This window comes from Salvelinus fontinalis, chromosome 12 (genome assembly GCF_029448725.1).
Source record: "Salvelinus fontinalis isolate EN_2023a chromosome 12, ASM2944872v1, whole genome shotgun sequence".
Classification (NCBI taxonomy): Eukaryota; Metazoa; Chordata; class Actinopteri; order Salmoniformes; family Salmonidae; genus Salvelinus; species Salvelinus fontinalis.
Genome location: NC_074676.1, coordinates 38,849,415 through 38,870,089, shown reverse-complemented (window position 1 = coordinate 38,870,089; position 20,675 = coordinate 38,849,415). Strand labels below are relative to the sequence as shown.

The 20,675-nt window shown below is 41.5% G+C and overlaps 2 protein-coding genes across 7 annotated transcripts in view; both read left to right on the top strand.

Annotated features, from left to right (window-relative positions):
- The first annotated feature begins 1,533 nt into the window (after positions 1-1,533).
- LOC129867364 (kelch-like protein 26) lies at positions 1,534-9,873 on the top strand. 4 transcript variants are annotated; one of them, XM_055940718.1, is made up of 3 exons: positions 1,534-1,828; positions 4,356-4,538; positions 6,765-9,873. In XM_055940718.1, the coding sequence occupies exons 1-3, from the start codon at positions 1,779-1,781 to the stop codon at positions 8,344-8,346; spliced, it is 1,815 nt and encodes a 604-aa protein (XP_055796693.1). In that variant the 5' UTR covers positions 1,534-1,778; the 3' UTR covers positions 8,347-9,873. The 4 variants fall into 4 exon arrangements, with proteins under 4 accessions (XP_055796693.1, XP_055796694.1, XP_055796696.1 ...); XM_055940719.1 differs by lacking the exon at positions 4,356-4,538; XM_055940721.1 differs by lacking the exons at positions 1,534-1,828; positions 4,356-4,538 and adding an exon at positions 4,545-4,670.
- A 1,115-nt stretch (positions 9,874-10,988) lies between these two features.
- LOC129867363 (CREB-regulated transcription coactivator 1-like) overlaps positions 10,989-20,675 on the top strand; it is a 31,440-nt gene continuing 21,753 nt past the window's right edge. The window contains exons 1-5 of one of the 3 annotated variants that reach the window (XM_055940715.1): positions 10,991-11,295; positions 15,108-15,224; positions 17,044-17,171; positions 17,851-17,910; positions 18,160-18,254. In XM_055940715.1, coding sequence (XP_055796690.1) covers positions 11,170-11,295; positions 15,108-15,224; positions 17,044-17,171; positions 17,851-17,910; positions 18,160-18,254 — 526 coding nt within the window. In that variant the 5' untranslated portion in view covers positions 10,991-11,169. Of the gene's footprint in view, positions 11,296-15,107; positions 15,225-17,043; positions 17,172-17,850; positions 17,911-18,159; positions 18,255-20,675 lie in introns of all 3 variants that reach the window. The other 2 variants (XM_055940716.1, XM_055940717.1) reach the window with 2 other exon arrangements.

Below are 20,675 nucleotides of genomic sequence, written 5' to 3'. Positions count from 1 at the left end.
AAGCTGCAATAGGCTGGTATTATTACAATTTTTTTTCAATCATTTCCCACTGGGCACAAACTAGTTGAATCAATTTGTTTCCATATCATTTCAATAAATTTACGTTGAAACAACGTGGAGTAGACGTTGAAATGACGTCTGTGCCCAGTGGGTTGGTGCAATTTTCACAAGTATGTGGTACATTTCACAACACTACGCACGAAAATCTAAACAGATCATCAAAATGGCTCGTTTCAAAACTCTAAGCACATTTTCAATGGAGTACAACAAACAAAATCACTAAATAATTTGTTCACTTGTCCACTGCACCAAATCACTACTAACGTGTATACATATACACTAAGTGTCTGCTTTTCAAAATGCAATATTCACTTTACATTTGGTATGATTTTCTTGTCATTTGTTAACAATAAGATTAACTATAATTTAATCAAACTGCGTAAAACTGATAACTACTGAACCAAAATTATGTGGTGCCTAGTTAACGTATATAATTTGTTAACTGCTGAAAACTGTACATTTCTATATTTTTACCTCATAAATGTATCAATTTGACATCAATTTATGTTGGAAGGTAAACCAAACTTGGCTGTAAATAATACAGTGCTCTTCAAGAGTCAATAAGGCTGTGTTCACACAGGCAGCCAAATTCAGATTTTTTAAAAACTAATTCGTCATTTGACCAATCAGCTCTATTCACATAAGATTCATTTCAGCGCTGATCTGTTTGGTCAAAAGACGAAAGTGAAATAAATGTCAGAAATGTGCAACCATTTTGTAATTGTATTGTAGTGTACAATGCACTGCTGAAATACCTATCCCACTTACCTGAATTTCATTGATACACTGTAAGCAGAGAGACGCCGCTACAGTATCAGTTGACAAGTCACGTAAAAAAAAAAGGGATCTTGTACAATGTTGCATGGGGCTGAAATGGCATTCAACACATGCTACGTTTTTACAGTTGCCAACTGCTTTACAATACTCCAATGTCTGATGATTTGTCCTACGTATGTACTGTATAAGGATAATTAAACTGTAAGACTGACATTTTTCTCAACATGCGCACAACCTGCCATTGGATACAAATTATACAACATTGTGCATGTCAAGTTATAGTCAAAAACTGTATGGAAAAATATATTTACTATCTACTATTTATTCTATTCAGCACTCCAAAAACAACAGTTTTGAAATGTGTATCTTGTATGTTTTATATTGGATTAAATGGTAGTTAAAATGACTAAATTGTGAGTCTATCATTATCTGATGTATTGGTGACAAAACAAAATGTTGTCATGGTATTTCACAGAAAACTGATTTTGCATGATTGACTCAGCGGTGAAAAATGTGTGAAACCTCAATGAATGCACAATCAAAGGTTCTGAACATAATATAGTGGATATTACAAGTGTTATCAGTTTAGAGTTTTGTACTTAGAGTTTACAAAATCCACCACTTATGTGAAAAATGTCCCAAAGTGATTTAAAAGAACGGTATTGTAATCTCAGCGCATCCTAGCGGTGAACAGCAGCAGCGCATGGGCTCAGCACAAACCCGGCAAACTGAAGTCGAACAACAGCGCACGACAGGACATTTCCATCTGGTGCAGAGGTCAACATCTTTCAGCACGGGGGAAGGCACCATATGTTGTTCAATAGTTAGTTATCGATAGGATTGATTGATGCGTTTATTTTGTCATGGACGGGGCAGTAATGCCATTGACCCACTGCTACATTTACGAATAATTCCCTTTGCGTACAGCACGGTGCTAGAAGATGGCGGAGTCGGATGGTGGGGATTTCGCCTCGAATCGTCCACAGAACAGGTGAGGATGACAATGTAGTGGGAAATCAATATGGAAAAACTGTTGACCAAAGGGCAGCGAGGGATACGGAATGAATTAGATAAATATGAAACATTGGGTGAGATGACATTCGGTTGGATCATCAGGACATTCTGAGGACACTGGTCACTTTTTGGCATTAATTTTCATATCGTTGCAGATTGATTAATTCACTGTACATTGTATCCATTGTAGTCTACAATTGAAGGCTGTAAATGTTGCCAATGACAAGGTATCGAGTAAGAAGGAATGTTAGGAATATGTTTGGCATTCTGTCGTAAAATGTACATTCATAGTTAAAGTTTCTTCTAGCAGGTGCAACACGTTGCAAAGTCCCTTACTTTCGAGAACCAAAACATTAACTGTCTCAAGGGTTCTCAGCACCCTTTAACGTTACCAGTGGGACCATGTGAACTACAATCCCGACGCTTTGTTATAACGTTTACAAACGTCAAGATTCAGCGCTTGCGAGACGGTTTTAGAAACTTACTCTTATGAAAAAGGAGTGCTGTCTGAGTACAGTATAACACCAGTATTCTGCAAATACTTAATTCCAAAATAACACCGTTTTTTGGAAGCAGTAATTTTGCAGTGTAACCACAGTCGAATGCAGTTATTGTACTTCTACTGCAGTTACAAAACGGCAATCTTTTTTGTAAAGGTATTATTTCTCGCTGATATGAAATATCTTTGAAACAAAAAAATACACACTTACTGTAGCAGGTCAGATCCATACTGCTGTGTGCCTCCAGCTGACGAACTACACTTCTGCTACACTTCCTCCCCAGTTATGCTCACATGCTGACCAGACCGCCATCACGCACGCGCATGTTGATTTTGTCCACCCACACCACACACAATCAGGACACGCAGGTTGAAATGTCAAAACAAACTCCAAACCAACTATATTAATTTGGGTACAGGTCGAAAAGCATTAAACATTTATGGCAATTTAGCTAGCTAGTTTGCTGTTGCTAACTAATTTGTCCTGGGATATAAACATTGGGTTGTTATTTTACCTGAAATGCACAAGGTCCTCTACTCTGACAATTAATCCATAGATAAAAGGGTAAAACGTGTTTGTTTCTAGTAATCTCTCCTCCTTCAGGCTTCTTATTTGGACTTTAAATGGCGGTTTGCAACCAACTTTAAAGTGCATTACCACAACTGACTGGAGTATGGACTTCAGTTCATCTTTCAATCACCAATGAGGGTATATGCTCCTAAAAACAATGATATGGGAGAGGCGGGACTTGCAACGAGTTCTATTTTAGCGCCTGGCTATGCAGATGCTTGCGATCAGTGTGGGTGCAATGATTGAATAACATGTATGTGTACATTTATTTTGCAACACTCGCACACGTGACGTGAGCGGTGTTTTCAGCATGTTACACACAGGTGTTCCAGCACGCTAGATAGCTAATTAGCACAGGTAGTCACCTCTGTCTTCCGTATAACAAGCGCTGTAACATGGAGATATGGCCGTGTGGGAACACTAACCCTATAAAGGTGTGTAGAAATGTAACCTTTTGTTTAAAAAATTTTTATTCTCACTGATATGAAAGACTACTTATGTTTCCAAAACCGTAGCGCAAGCGATGCATGTTAACGTTCAGAACGCGCATCGTGGCTCTTAAAACTTCCTCAGCCAAAAGATACCTTCATGAATAGACGCTAAAGGTAGCTAGCATCTATTAATGGGCTACATACTAGTCCCTATCTTGTCATCATCAAATAAGCATTTTTATGGCTAGGCTTATTAAATTTAATCCGCTCCATTTTGATGATAATGTAGCCTATAGCTACATCTTAAAAATACATTGGCAACATCTTACAAATATATTTAAGCAATTTTTCAGTGGTGGCTTTGATCCATGGAGAAGGTCATATCCTCACTCAAAATCTAGTGACATTAAAGTGTCCTGACAGTGGTGAACAATTAAAGATGTTCTTCAGTGTTTAAGGGATATCATCATTAACACAGGTTGTGCGCTCTGAATAGAAAATAAACGTTTTTTTCCCCCATGAAGCAGCTGAATAATTCAAGAGAAAAGAGTTGGGAGGAGGGTAATGATGCAGCTGCTGGGGAAAACAGATGGACAAAGTGCAGGAGAGCAAGAGCTCAGCACTGTCACTGATGCTACAACAACATCAGTAAACTCTGACAAGCATCCTAGAAGCTTAAAGGTAGACTCAGCGATATGGCGTAGATGCAAAAAGTAAACAGCATAGTGGATCAATTTCTGCAACAACTAAGAGCGTTGAAGCGTGAGGCTCAACTTCTCCATTGTTTTGGTGCCCTGGCTACCATGCTGTGAACAGCGTGAAGTGAACCGGTGTACATACGCAGATGCTTTGTGTGACTATGTGAGAGCAAAGTTTTGCATCTTGCTCATCTCAATATCGGCGGTGCTGCTTGTGGCAATGTAATTTCGCTGAGTCTAACTTACATTTTTTCTAAAATACCCTATTCTGATACACTGACAGTGATGGGCCTTTTCTCTTGCAGTATGGCTAACAAGAATAGCACCCTGCGTTGCACGTTCTCAGCCCCAAGCCATAGCGCCACTCTCCTACAGGGCTTGTCGGTCCTGCGAGCTCAGGGGCAGCTCCTGGATGTGGTGCTGGCCATCAATGAGGAGCGCTTCCAGGTTCACAAGGCAGTGCTGGCCTCCAGCAGTGACTACTTCAGGTGAGACTGACGCTGTCTCTCCGACATGGCTTCTGCTCTTCATCTCCTTTCCTCTGCACTGATTTGAGACAACTGGACACTGGATGTATTTTTTGACTATAGAGATACACTGACCTGGAAAGAGAGACCCAGGTAAAGACAGATATACAAATCAAATCATCATACAGATGTAGAGGTGAAGGGAAGAGTGTTGAGAGACTGTGTTGGTAAATTTGTCTTTGTTGTGAAATAATTGATACAGCAAAGCTTAGTCAGGTGAGGTATGGTAGAGAGAAAATTGAGTAATTGTTGAAGTATGTGGAACTGATAGGTAGGGATATAATAACATTACAGGTGTATAATGTGAATGTGTAACTTGTTTCGGGAAACTAGGCGTATGTCGCGTGTCACTACGTCACAGGAGCGCCATTTGAACGTAAACTTCATTTAAAAAAAATCTAATTGTGTTTTTTGGCAGAAATGCCTTCTTAAACATGTGAAATTTCATGTGCCTTAATAGCAAACTTGTATGCCATCTGTAAATACGAATAACATTGTTAAGTTAGGAGCCTAGTTGGTTTAGCCACGGAAAAAGACAGCAACCTAATCGCTAGCCATGATTGGTTGAGATGATGAGTGGGCTGGACATGCCGAGAGAATGTTCTGATTGGTCTGCCATGTAGCGGGCTTCTGTCTATTACATGAGCTGGTCAGTATGTGTAGGTAATCCTTACTAGCACAGCTTTTTTTTATTTTAAGATATCACGTAGTAGAGCTGCATAAGTGTTGCTCTCCACTTTCTGGAGGACTGAGTTTTGAAATCAGTGGAATTAAGAGTATGATAGCTAAGGAGATGGAAAAAATTATGGCATTTGATTGCAAATATGCAGACGGAATTGAAAAGAGAACACACAGAAGGCTGTCTCCGGATTGCATCGTCAAACTAAGGGCAACTATGGCATCTGTGACAGAGAGGGAGAAGCGTCCATCCATGTATACGGGTAAGATAGTCTAGCTAGCTACATTTTCAGATATTACATGTTTCTAATTTTGTCAAAGTTGTTTTAATCTCAAGTTAAGGTGTACTGTTAGCTAGCTAACGTTAGCTGGCTAGCTAGCTAGCATCACATCTATGATCTGTGTAGTAATATTATTCATATCTCAGAGCCATTTGCACTGCTAGTTAAAGCCTAATGTTAGCTAGCTAACATTGAGCCTGGTTGGTCAGCTACCTGCAGATTCATGCAGGGTAGTAACGTTATGAGTTGGGATTATGGTTCAATGTTTAGCTAGCTACATGTTTAAACAAAAGACTCCACTATGCAAGTAACCATTTCAAAAGAATGTTCATGATGTCACTGTGACAACTGTCAATAGACAGAGTGAATTTACCAGCTACATCTACTCCAATTTCAGAGCACTCTCGTCCGAGTGTGCCACAGCGCATAATAACTGACACATTTACGAACGCTCAACACCCGTTGAATATGTTAGCAAAAGTAAATGTTAGCAAAAAAAAGCGTAATCAAATTGTTGCCAGCAGCAGAGTTGCAGTCACCAACGCTCTGGAAAACATAAAAACAGCCAAACCAGCTCTGCTAGGGCGAGTAAAATGGTCAGTGAGCTGTTCTCTCATTTGTGTCTGGAAGTAGCTAGCCAACGTTAGCCAGTTAGCTTGGGTGCTTGACTCTTTGTTGTTAGGTCAGAACGCTCGGATCAACCCTACTCCTCAGCCAGAGCGTCCAGTGTGCACTCTGAACGCTCCGAGAGCGAAACGTTCTGAATTTACGAACGGACAATCTGACAATACTCTGAGTTTACGAACGCCCAGATAACACTCTGGTGCTCCAGATAAAATTTACGAACCCACTCGTAGTATAAACCAGCCTATAGTCTTTAAATCTTTGGTTGTTTAGTACATAGCCTCACATGTGAATCCTTAAAGGGATGGGTGGATAGTGTGTGAACGACGCTGAATGGGTGTAGACAAAGAAGAGCTCTCCAGTAGGTACCAAAACATTTTCTCAAAACTGAGGTTACAAGTTTATCAACTTCCAAAGCAGAATTACTTTTCCATTGTTCATCAACTATAGTGTATGATGTACCATTTTCTAGCTGTGAGTCTCTAATTTTATCCAATGTTAAAAAACACATAATTAAAAAATTTGCTACGTAAGATTGAATCATATGTTTAAATTTATAATTTGATGTTCTCATATTTAACTGACTTTCTCACTTGCCTTGCAGAGCCATGTTCACTGGAGGCATGAGGGAGTCAAACCAGGACACCATTGAGCTGAAGGGCTTGTCTGCCCGCGGCCTGAAACACATAATTGACTTTGCCTACAGCGCAGAGGTCACGCTTGACCTGGACTGCATTCAAGACGTACTGGGAGCAGCAGTCTTTCTACAGATGGTCCCAGTCGTTGACCTCTGCGAAGAATTCCTCAAGTCGGCTATGAGCGTAGAGACCTGCCTGAACATCGGCCAGATGGCCACCACCTTCAACCTGACCTCCCTCAAGGAGTCTGTGGACACCTTCACCTTCCGCCACTTCCTGCAGATTGCCGAGGAGGAAGACTTCCTGCACATCCCCATGGAGCGCCTGGTCTTCTTCCTGCAGAGCAACAAGCTGAAGAACTGCAGCGAGATTGACCTGTTCCATGCTGCCATCCGCTGGCTGCAGCACGACAAGGCCCGCCGAGCCGGTGTAAACAAGGTCCTCTGCCACGTGCGATTCCCCCTCATGCCCTCCTCGGAGCTGGTGGACAGTGTGCAGACGGTGGACATCATGGTGGAGGACGTGCTGTGCAGGCAGTACCTCCTGGAGGCCTTCAACTACCAGATCCTCCCATTCCGTCAGCACAAGATGCAGTCCCCGCGGACCGTGATCCGCTCCGACATGGTTTCGCTAATTACCTTTGGCGGGACACCCTACACTGAGAACGATCGTACTGTGAGCAGTAAGGTGTTCTATCTCCCAGACATTGCAGCGCGTCAGTTCAAGGAACTAACGGAGATGGAGACAGGATCCAGCCACGCCTGTGTATCAGTGCTGGACAACTTTGTGTACGTAGTCGGCGGGCAGCACCTGCAATACCGCAGCGGTGAAGGGGCAGTGGACATCTGCTTACGGTACGACCCACACCTGAGCAAATGGCTGCGTATCCAGCCAATGCAGGAGGGACGTATTCAGTTCCACCTCAACGCTCTTCAAGGACAACTCTATGCCACTGGGGGGCGCAACCGATCTGGAAGTCTGTCGTCCGTAGAGTGCTACTGTCCTAAGAAAAACGAGTGGACCTACGTGGAACCACTGAAACGCAGAATCTGGGGCCATGCAGGAACTCCCTGTGGCGACAAGCTCTACATCTCAGGGGGTTACGGTGTCTCAGTGGATGATAAGAAAACCCTGCACTGTTACGATCCCACGTCTGACCAATGGGATTTCAAATCGCCTATGAACGAGCCCAGAGTGCTTCATGCTATGATCAGTGCCAAAGACCGTGTTTACTGCCTGGGCGGTCGCATGGACCACGTGGATCGCTGCTTTGACGTCCTGGCAGTTGAGTATTATATTCCAGAGAATGACCAGTGGACCACTGTTAGCCCCATGCGAACAGGGCAATCGGAGGCAGGCTGCTGCTTGTTGGATAAAAAGATCTATATTGTTGGCGGGTACAATTGGCATCTAAATAATGTCACAAGCATTGTGCAAGTGTACAACACAGAGGCTGATGAGTGGGAGAGGGATTTGCACTTTCCTGAGTCTTTTGCAGGAATTGCGTGTACGCCGATCATACTTCCACAAACCACCACACAACGGTAATCCTTCGGCCCAAAGTGACTGACAATTTGATTCAATGTGTTCTTACTGTTGAGCTGTCAAATTAATACAAACATGGCACATTACATAAACTATTGTAATATTAGTGGTAATCTTGATGTAATGTGGGTGGGTGGGTGTGTGTGTTTGAGGGAATAAGTGGAAATAGGAATACGGTTTTGCTATAATGTACAGTGTATTACTTCATTTTCCAACCTATGGTGGAGGTCCATGTGCTGCATCGTAATGAGCAGTTTTATTGGAAAATAAGTGTTAGCTTTCCTGGACAAACTCGCTTTTAGGGTATTTTAAACAACACTTAAAACACTACCCACAGTCAAAAACCTATTAACTGATTTGCAGGATACAGTTTTTTAATTTGTGCCATGCATCAAGGAAGCATGTTTTGATTATTTAATTGAGTACATTCATTCAAATAATATATAAAAATATATATATATATATATATTTTTTTACAACATATAGGATGACATATTTGACTGCTTAGGACCATTTGAGACCTAGTGATTGACTGAAGAAGACCTTTCAGTAGCTCTACTAATGTTTTATGTTTATTTCAGAACATCTGTTTTTGCTGTGTATGTTGATGTGCTCATTAGGCTGTTCAATTGACTGGAGACGTTTACACACAGTCATCAAAATGAAACGTGTATTCTAACTGACAAGCTAATATGTCTCTTATGGCACCGTAATCATTTTTTTCAACCCCTTTGTGTAAGTGTGTGAGAACATCTGTGTTTACTGCTCCTTTGGTAGGTATTAGGTAGGCTTCCTGAATATTCTGAAGTCTCTTATACTGTGTATAATCAATATACTGTAGATCAGAATGAAGTGCTTTTGTCTTGTCCATCTCTTGCAGTGTTTAGTTGTGGGGGAAACTGGTCAAGTGGTCGGATATATTTTGGAGCCACGTTCTTTCTCCAAGCTCCTACATAAAAGGACAGCATCGGTGTGAGCACTATGGTAATGAATTTACCTAGACAAGCGTACTGCTTTCATTTATCCAGTCCTGCCAGAACTGTGAAACTCAAAGAGCTGGGCGCAAGGCACTGAACTTCACATAAGGGTCAAAGTAAAGGCATAGATGGAAAGAAAAGCACAGCGCACAAGCAGTGATATGTGATTATTTTCCCTAGTGTATTTCTTACCTTAGCACAGTGCAGATGGTAGCATTTTTGTTTTATGAAGAGTAGCCTATTTGTGAGGCTTTCAGTATTGTATGCAAAACTGATATGGCTTCTACTGATTTTAGAATGTTGGCAATGCTGAGACAAGCTGAATTTGATTTGGAAGCACAACATGGCCCTCGTTGAAAAATGTTTGGTTCTGAAAATGTCACCTGTTTGCCTTAGTAACAGGGTTTTTGTGATGGTTTGTCTGTCCAACTCAAAGCACATAGTTATCTATTAAGTGCATTATAATTGGAATTCACTGTAATCCAATGAGAATGTCGACTTTTCTGTATCCAAATGTATAACTTTAATTAAAGGTGTTACGTGAACTGAAAAAGGTGTTCAAGTGTTGTAGTCAATGGTGGAATGCATCATTTTACAAAGACCTACAAAATGTTAATGGTTTGGCAGATTAATGTAAATTGAAGACCAGTTAATCCTTATTCCCAATCGTAGAAAATAAAACCTGACCTGTCAGTGAAGCTGAAATACAAGGCCACACGATGTTTCATCTTATGAGTTTTTATACATTTTTTATACAGTACTGTAATACAGATGTGAAATGAAGATTGTGCACATTTTTTGTGATCGGTAATCGGTATAATTAACCTTTTGTCATTTCTGTAAGTGGTTTTTACAGAACATTCATTTGAATAAGGTATAGAGAGAACCCCTTGCTCCAGAGCTTCATGTTTTAAAGGTATGTATGTCAGACGATTTACAGGAGACGACGATTCATTGGATTATATGAGGTGCTACTTGACCATTTAGCGACATACTGTGCAACTCCATCATTGTTAAATGTCACAAAGGTCATGACAGAAAGACACAAATCCCAATATTGACTTTCCTGTCAGTCAATTATAGGTGTACTGTATCTGGGTAACTGATACATTTGGTGTATTTCAGTTCAGCTCTGTACATCATGACCTTGATACAATTCCAAGGATGTGATCTATCCACTACAGGTATTTAAACTTTGGTAGAGCAATATCTTGCTTTTTACAACAAAAAATATACAGTACCAGTCAAAATTTTGGACACATCTACACATTCCAGGGTTTTTATTTTTAGAATTTTCTACATTGTAGAATAATAGTGAAAACATCAAAACTATGAAATAACACATGTAATCATGTAACCAAAAATGTGTTGAACAAATCAAAATATATTTTCTATTTGAGATTCTTCAAAGTAGCCACCCTTTGCCTTGACAGCTTTGCATTCTCTCAACCAGCTTCATGAGGTAGTCACCTGGAATGCATTTCAATTAACAGGTGTGCCTTTATTAAATGTTAATTTGTGGAATTTCTTCATGTGTTTGTGACAATGTAGGAAAATAGGATATCAGAGTTTACTCGGTACTGAAGTGCTCTATCTTAAACTTGACTGATGTCGTGCTGACATGCACATCGTTTTTGAGTAAACTATCCCTTTAAACAAATGTCCTTGACATTTTAGAGCACGTAATACAAATCAAATAGGCCTACACAAGGTAATTCCTGATTTAATTCTGTGACAATACTCATTTGATTTCCACGAAATGCAGTAGAAACATGTACGCGCGTAATGACGACAAAACCATCGTATCCAAGCGTTGTGCGTAAGGTCCCATTGATAAGAAGAGCAGAAGATGGCGAGTTCAAACAATCCACGTAAATTTAGCGAGAAAATCGCTTTACATAATCAGAAACAGGCCGAAGAGACTGCGGCTTTCGAAGAGGTGATGAAAGACCTAAACATTACTAGAGCTGCACGGGTAAGTGCCTTGTTTTGTTGATTAATTCTGCTGCTAGGCCAGCTAGCTACTGCTGTACTGTCAGTACCCATCGTTAGCTAGCTAACGTTAACTGCAGCACGTTTTTATGACAAGTTGTTTTTAGCCAGCCGGCAGTGGCAAACATAAGTGGCCGATTGACAGCCCTCTCAATTAAAGCTAAATATTTGTATTCTGATAACCATCATTGATTGGGCCGTTACTTTGCCAGCATTTTCAATTTGTTAACCGTAACCATCCCGTGAGTTGTCTTTGATGTTTGCTATGGTAGGCACCCAGGCAAGCTCAGGTAAAACTAGCTAGGTTATTGCTAGCAAGCACCTGGTCCTATTCATATTCCCATACATCAATCAAAAGATTCCGTGTAGTAAGGTAGATAGTGATTTAACCGCTAGAAATTGCAATGAAGACTATATTGATTTAATCGCTAGAAATTGCAGTGAAGACTAAATATGTTTACCAGTTCGACTCAAACTGGTGCGTTTGATACTGACTAACGTTTTAATTGTTTACCTGTAAACTAAAGCGTCACTTACTATGCATATAACGTTAACTCTAATGTTGACAAGCCATTTTGACAGAATTCACAATTCAGTTTTGAACGCCATGCAATGGGTTTGCATATTTACAAAGTTCCAAACCATCTTTGACAGCACCAAGAATCCCGCAGCATTTCCGTGTATATGCATGCTGGGATTTGACAGATTTGCAACTTCGAAGCCTTGGAAGGCAGAGATGGAGAACATGGGATTTACTTCCTTGTCTTGAAGATGTTCATTATGTGTAATGCAAAGTTGGTTACTGGCAATAATCAGTCTGGTTTGTATCAAATATTCATGTTAGACTGTTTATTCATCCCCATCAAATCAGGCCTTTGGTTAATCCATCCTTCATGCAATTCATTATTAAAGCAATTGGTAAACTAAATCGTTCAGTAATTATTGACAGGAGTATGGTGGTGAACCTACCAGTTGTGAATGTAATAATGGAATGGTTTGGGAGTACAGGATAGATTTATGTTGTGGTTTTAAAATATGCCTATTTTATTTAAAGACAAAAAAAAAATGTTTGACAAATCTAGCGACATCTTTCCTTATGAGATTGACACAGCTTCCAGCTATTAAGCCTAGGTCTACTGACTTTGTCCACTTGACTTGGGACATAGTACTGACCTTGCACAAACTTGATACTGAATTGATTTAAGATATAAACAATTTTTTGGCTCATGTTAGCCTATTGCCCACAAAGTGCCTTTGGAGAGTTCCTCAATGAGATTGACACCTTGATAACCTGTCCCACTCAGCCCCTATCCAGATGGTTATTTGCCGCTGCAGTCTTCGCTCTCTCTCTCTCCCACTACTCTCTCCCCTTCAATCCTCCTGCTAAATTCTGCTCCCTCCTATCTTCTGACTTTTTGCCTCTTCGACCCTACTCTCATCCCTTTATGCATCCTTTGACTCTCACTGTCCCCTTTCCTCACAGCTGACCTTCCCCTCCTGCTCTGTGGCTGAGTGACTCATTGCGTGCTAACAGGGCTTCGGGTAGCTGAGCGAAAATGGAGGAAAACTAAACTTCCGGAGGACTTAACATCCTTCCACTCCCTGCTGTCGATCTGATCTTCTTTATCCACTGCTAAAGCTGCTTTTTATCACTACATTTCAAGCTTCTGCCTCAACCCTGTGAAATTCTTCTCCACTTTCTACCTCCTTAATCCTCCTCTCTCTCTGCGATTACTTTGTCAACACCTTTGAAAAAAAGGTGATGACATCCGCTCCTCTTTCACTCAGCCTACTGAGTCCACTGGTCCCAATCACACAGAACTACCATACGCCTTGTCCTCTTCCCTTTCTTCAGATTAAATCCTGGGACTAGTGATGTCCGGCCACCCCACAACCTGCCCATTTGACTCCTTTCTCCAGACCATCTCTGGAGATCTTCTCCCATTCCTCACTTCTCTCATCAGCTGACCACTGACTGCATCCCCTATGACTTCAAGATGGCTAGAGTCGCTCCCCTCCTCAAGAAACCAACACTCGACCCCTCTGTCAAACTATAGACCAGTATCCCTAAATTATTTTCTTTCCAAAAGACTTAAGTATGCTGTCTATGACCAACTCTCTCGTTATCTCGCTCAGATTGATATTCTTGACCCTAACCAGTCAGGCTTCAAGGTGGCTCACTCAACTGAGACTGCTCTCCTCTGTGTCACAGAGGCACTCCGCTCTGCCAAAGCTGACTCTCTCTCATCTGTTCTCATTCTCCTAGATATATCCGCTGCCTTCGACAAACTGAACCATCAGATCCTCCACTCCTCCCTCTCACGGTTGGGCGTCTCGTGCTCTGCACACCCCTGAATTGCATCCTACCTGGCAGGTCGCTCCTACAAGGTGGTGTGGAGAGGATCTGTGTCTGCACCACGTGCTCTCACTACTGGTGTCCCCCAGGGCTCGGTTCTAGGTCCTCTTTTCTCTTTACACCAAGTCACTCGGCTCTGTGATATCCTCACATGGTATGTCCTATCATTGCTATGCAGAAGACACTCAACTATTCTTCTTCCTCCTTTGAGGGAATGTCAGCCAACCACCTCAAGCTCAACAAAACAGAGCTGGTCTTCCTCCCGGGAAATGTCTGCCTGCTCCAAGACCTCTATCACGGGTTGACAACTCCACGGTGACCCTCTCCCAGAGTGCAAAGAACCTTGGTGTAACCCTGGACAACACCCTGCCATTCTCTGCAAACATCAACGCAGTGACTTGCTCCTGCAGTTTCATGCTCTACAACATCAGTAAAGTATGACCTTACCTCACACAGGAGGCGGCGCAGTTCCTAATCCAGACACATTTAATCTCCTGTCTAGACTACTGCAACTTTTTGTTGGCTGGGCTCCCTGCTTGTCATCAAATCCCTGCAATTTATCCAGAATGCCGCAGCCCCCCTGGTGTTCAACCTTCCCTTGTCTCCCCACTCGTCCGCACACTCCACTGGCTTCCCGTCGAAGTTCAAAGCATCTTCAAGACCCTGGTGCTTGCCTATGGAGCAGCACTCTGTTCTGCCACCTCTGGTCTCTTGGCCCCCTCTTGACCCCAATGGTGGAACAAGCTTCCCCCAAAAGTTAGGACAGTGGAGTCCCTGCCCATTTTTCGACATCTGAAACCCTACCTCTTTTTGAAGAGTATCTTCAAAAGGAGCATGCTAGCAGTTACCAAAGACTTCCAGTATTGAGTTTACGTCAGTTAGGTATTGAGCTTAAAACTGCACACAGAGATATATAAAAATGGTATCCCTGAGTCCATCTGTGTCTGGGGATGTAGATAAATGATTCATTGCCAACATCCTGAAGTTTCCCTTTAAATTAAGACACTGCAGCGCCGGCGCGAGGGATAAGAAATGCGTTGTACTCAATTGTCCCATTATCCCAAATGTTATACCGACTGCTAGTTTTTCCGAAAACTGACCTTTTCGTCCTCATGCTAGGTAGCAGATGCCACAGCAGCCATTTTGGAATTCATCCCTGGATTGAGGTATGTATTCTGAACCAAATCTTGCGCTGGTTCCGCGGTGTCTTAATTTAAGCAAACGGTCTGTCTGACCCTCTAGTGCAGCTTTAAGCAAGCATAAGGTGTTGGATCTGCTGGCTAACCTATGTCTTATTTAATTTGTCCTTTTTTTAGATGTGGTCCATTCTATCTTTAGCACTTTAACTTGTATATCAACTGTTTTGGAATGTGATTTTTCATGTAGACTTATCAGTTTAATCATACATTCATGCTTTCATGCAATTTTACTTTGCACAGTTGCAGTTACAGAAGACCCAGTATTTGCAACTAGGGCAGAATCGCGGACAGTACTATGGAGGCTCACTGCCCAATGTCAATCAGATTGGAAATAGCAACATTGACCTGCCTTTTCAGGTGAGCTCTCAGCTTCTCTATCAGTTGGTTTTAAAAAAAAATATTTAAAAAAATGTTTAATGATGCAAATCAGTCTCAGCTGAGGGAAATGTAGTCTTTGAAAGCTTCCATGATTTTGTTTTACCCTCGCGTTACCTTGAATTGGATTCCTGTAAACACTAGACACTACTTTAGTATTTTACAATTTTGAAGACGTGTCCTGGCGTATCGGTATCGATACACTGCATTTTCTGGGACCAACCGTCTCAGAAGGAAGCTAACATTGAGAATCAGACACCCTCACCCCATCTTGAATGTTTAATGGTCCAATTAAGCAGTTTTTATCTCCATATCAAATAATTTCTGGGTAACAATTTAAGTACCTTACTCTGTTTTAAATGACTGTATGGGAGTGGTCTGAGTAGAAGGGGGGGGGGGGGGGGGGGGGACTAGCTGTTATTGGCAGAGAGGTTTGGAACTCTCTTATTAACAAATGTACCACCTGGTGATGTCACCAGGCAGGCCAAAACTCCATCCTACCAAAACAGGCAGAGATTGCAGGTGTTCTTTTTAAAAGGGCATTATCATAATTTTCCCAGTATTTTTTTCCAACATCATAGTGTAAAAATGTACTGAAAAGAAATATGAACGCAACATGTAAAGCGAGCCGAAATAAAAGATCCCAGAAATGTTCCATAGCACAAAAAGCTTATTTCGCAAAAGTTTTGTGCATAAATTTGTTTACATCACTGTTGGTGAGCATTACTCCTTTGCCAAGATAATGCATCCACCTGATGGGTGTGGCATATCAAGAAGCTGATTAAACAGTATGATCATTACGCGGGTGCACCTTGTGCTGGGGACAATAAAAGGTCACTCTAAAATGTGCAGTTTTGTCACACAATGCCACAGATGTCTCAATTTGAGGGAGTGTGCAATTGGCATGCTGACTGCAGGATTGTCCACCAGAGTTATTGCCAGAGAATTTAATGTTAATTTCTCTACCATAAGCCGCTTCAAACATCGTTTTAGAGAATTTGGCAGTACATCCAACCGGCCTCACAACCGCAGACCACGTGTAACCACGCCAGCCCAGGACCTCCACATCCGGCTTCTTCACCTGTGGGATTGTCTGAGACAAGCCACCCGACAGCTGATGAGACAGTCGGTTTGCACAACCAAAGAATTACTGCATGGTGGGGTTATGGTATGGGCATGATCTGGATCAACATGTACGACAGTGTGTTCCAGTTCCCACCAATATCCAGCAACTTTGCACAACCATTGAAGAGGAGTGGGACAACATTCCACAGGTCACAATCAACAGCCTGATCAACTCTGTGAAGGAGATGGTGCGCTGCATGAGGCAAATGGTCACACCAGGTACTGACTGGTTTTCTGTTCCACGGCCGTACTTTTTTTTTTTTTAAAGGTATCTGTGACCAACAGTATTCCCATTCATGTGAAATCCATATATTAAGGACTAATTCATTTCAATTGACGGATTTCCTTATATGAACTGTAACTCTTTTGAAGTAGTTGCGTTTTTATGTTGAGTGTGTTATTTTTATTTAACAGGAAAATCACGTTTTAGACTGCACTGGCCTTTAAGAAGACACAAGTAGCCTATGTCATTGCTTTCTATATCATGGCATTCCATTTTTGTAATATGTTTGCTAACTTGAGAATGTGTATGAGGGCCCATAGCTTGACCCATTTTTTAAAAGAATACATTTCCACCATATTATACAAAGACATTTTAATTGTATTATTTTTTTGTATGTATGCTTCAAATGACAAATGTTTCTCATATGGTTGATTTTTTGCGTTTCCTGTCCAGAATTCCACCTTGGACAGCAGTCGGTCGACCAGGCATCACGGGCTGGTGGACCGCGTTTACCGCGATCGGAACCGCATCACCTCCCCGCACCGCCGGCCCCTCTCTGTGGACAAACATTGCCGCCAGATATCCTTCTTCTGCACTCAGCCAAAGATTATCTATTATATTGACAAGATAGTTGTGACTGCACTAACAATGGAAATGCATGTCCTCTAAGATGGAAAGCGATATCAGGTGGGACCATTCTAGCCAATGAAAGGGCAGATAAGCACATGAACAACAGGCAACATAAATATAGTTATTTATTTATTTTAAATTTAAGTTGCCAAAATTCCATGTACATCCACTTATATCAGTTAATTCGTAAAAACCTAACCATTACAAAAGTTCTATTCGATCCAATAAGCCGTACTTAGCAAATTAGAAATTAGAAGAAAAAAAATTTAACCAAATTGACACTTTGACCTTTTGGGCAGAGTAAACCCTCTCGCTTTGCCTCTTCCTCTCTGACTCGGCTTATTTTAGAGTAGACCACAGTGGTCTTTACAACAATTTGACTTGATTAGTATTAAAACAGCGTGTTGTCATTGTTGGATAATTCTTAGGTAGACTTTGCGCTTTAGTCAATGAATACTGACAGTTAACTTGACCATTCAAATATACATTTACATAAGATTTTATATTTCACAGCTATTTATTTATATATATATATATATATATATATATATATATATATATATATATATATATATATATAAAAAAATATATATATATATTTTTTTTTTTGTCCTTAACTGAGATTCACATTGACAGCTGCCCCTATGGCTCAGTGTACCTCTCACCCCCACCGGATACCAGTTGGAGGAGGTAGGCCATTAACAACGACTTCATATTAGGAAAAACTAGGGTTGGGAGCAATTTCATCTACATTCAGGAAACGCACAGGTTATGCAATGCCCGTGTATATAGCTTTTTTTTTTTTTTTTTTTTTTTTGCATGCTTAATTTAACAACTTAAATGTATTTGACCCAGTCTGAAAAATACCATGGCACATATGTGGTTGGGGAATAGGGGCCAGAGATTTTGTTGATCTTTCACTTCATTCTAATGCCACAGGACGAACTCCGACTCAGCCCTACACCAGAGCGCCATGAACCCTGTGCCCCAGGACTCATTTGCAGGGGGTTCACAAGAGCTCCAGCCTAAACAAGGTAATGGAGGATCCAGGATACATGGACACGGAACAGCTTCTATTTATTCAGGCCTGTACCACTTTATGCATGAATCCACTAGTGATGCACTGAAATTACATTTTTGGCTGATACCGATATCCAATATTTTCCTTGACAAAAAAACGATACTGATATTTAAAATGTTAGTGGCCTTGTAAGCATTCTAGTACAGTTAAATGGTTAACACACACACACAGGGACGCAGCGGTCAAAGGCACTGCATCTGTGCAAGAGGCGTCACTACAGTCCCTGGTTCGAATCCAGGCTGTATCGCATCCAGCCGTCATTGGGAGTCCCATAGGGCGCTGCACAATTGGCCCAGCGTCGTCCGGGGTAGACCGTCATTGTAAATAAGAATTTATTCTTAACTGACTTGCCTAGTTAAATAAAAGGTTACACACACCACACTGACCAAAAAGTTATTTTGTTGGCATTTACGTATTTCCCCATTTACCAGTAAAACAATCAAAACCTATTTGTTTCACTTACTTGCTGTGTTTCATTGTATATTTGTTCAGTAGTTTCATTCTCAACCAGGATTTCTATGGAACGCTGTTTGGGTCTTTGCATGTCAAAATATATACTATTTAACACTTATTTGACGTGCCAAATAAGTTTGTTGACCAATCAGGACCTAAATACGACTGCATGTCACATAATTTAACGCGTTCATTAATTTTACACATTGATTACACGATCACTCGTATTTCATTTGTCACAACAATTCATCGATATTTATGCTATGATGCTGGTAAAGTAAAAAAATAAAAGCTAGCTAGCTCATGGATGCAAACAATGTTCTTCCCCAAAAACATAGCAAAATTCCATCTGTTTCAGTTAGCTAGCTAACTTTATAGCAAGGTGTCATCTAAAATAATCCTAATGCTGTTTTTATTTGATGGTAGTCGGACCTATCTATGTGAAGCTAGCCACAATAGTGGACTTTGTGGTTAGCCTTAAAAATAAAAGTATGGCATAATTCTACTATTTGTATTAGTTTGCATCACTGTCAATACTTTTATTTTGAAGGCTAACCGCAAATCCCACCATTGTGCCTAATCCTTATTGTAGCTAGCTTCACAACTTATAACTCTTTCTGGTCGAGCCTCACTAACCAGATAAAGCTTGCTGGCTGCTTATAACGTTAGCTTTGGGCAACCGGGTTAAGTTGCTGGCTAGCAATTTATTTTCATGAACTGAAGTTCAGTTTCAATTGGCGAACAAGTGGCTACCTAGCTAATACTTACTCACAATGATTCCTAAATCATTGTTAAGAATAATGAATAGGACTGTAGTTTCTACTGGTCTTTGTTTTCAGGCTGGTTGTATTGGTGCAAGCTAGGTACCAAACTAAAGCTAGCTACCCCAGAAGTTGCGGTCGAACAAATTATGCTTTATTACCAGCGCGGTATTGTAAACGCATCGTTCACGGACGGTGTTTCCAGACTTTTTTGTACAGCTTTGAAATGCTACTGTCTTTTTGACACGCAAAGACCCAAACGGCGTTCCAAAGTATGTATGTATGTATGTCGTGAAGCTAATAGCATTTACGCTATTACTGTGTAACTCCGCTAGAGCAACATCGGGAAAAAAGCACACTTGGTAGTGTTAACCAGTGCTCGAACAAGTCGGCGAAAGCCAACATCACCCACGACAGAGAACGGTTGATTGTCAAGGGCAATGAATACTCTTATCTTGGCTTTAATGGATTTTACCTCGATCCACACATCAGACATTGTGGGCTAGTTTTAGGAATGCTCTGTTGTACGTATATTGCAAAATTTTACATGGCGTCATTACGTCATGCACCTTCGTTATATAGGTATGCAGGTCAGCTTTGACATCGGTTTTGCACATCGGGCATTAAACTAGACATCAGCCGATACCGATGTTGGCTATTTTTTATTATTATATATATTTTTCCCCCCCATTTTCTCCCCAATTTCGTGGTATCCAATTGTTAGTTATTACTATCTTGTCTCATCGCTACAACTCCCGTACGGGCTCGGGAGAGACGAAGGTCGAAAGCCATGCGTCCTCCGAAACACAACCCAACCAAGCCGCACTGCTTCTTAACACAGCGCGCCTCCAACCCGGAAGCCAGCCGCACCAATGTGTCAGAGGAAACACCGTGCACCTGGCTACCTTGGCTAGCGCGCACTGTGCCCGGCCCGCCACAGGAGTCGCTGGTGCGCGATGAGACGAGGATATCCCTACCGGCCAAACCTTCCCTAACCCGGACGACGCTCGGCCAATTGTGCGTCGCCCCACGGACCTCCCGGTCGCGGCCGGCTGCGACAGAGCCTGGGCGCGAACCCAGAGTCTTTGGTGGCACAGCTAGCACTGCGATGCAGTGCCCTAGACCACTGCGCCACCCGGGAGGCCGATGTTGGCATTTTT

Bases quoted from the DNA above. Each gene is read 5' to 3' on its own strand.
- LOC129867364 (XM_055940718.1), top strand. From the start codon at position 1,779: ATGGCGGAGTCGGATGGTGGGGATTTCGCCTCGAATCGTCCACAGAAC. The intron at 1,829-4,355 runs GTGAGGATGACA...TTTCTCTTGCAG, and splicing joins TCGAATCGTCCACAGAACAG to TATGGCTAACAAGAATAGCA. The intron at 4,539-6,764 runs GTGAGACTGACG...CTTGCCTTGCAG, and splicing joins TCCAGCAGTGACTACTTCAG to AGCCATGTTCACTGGAGGCA.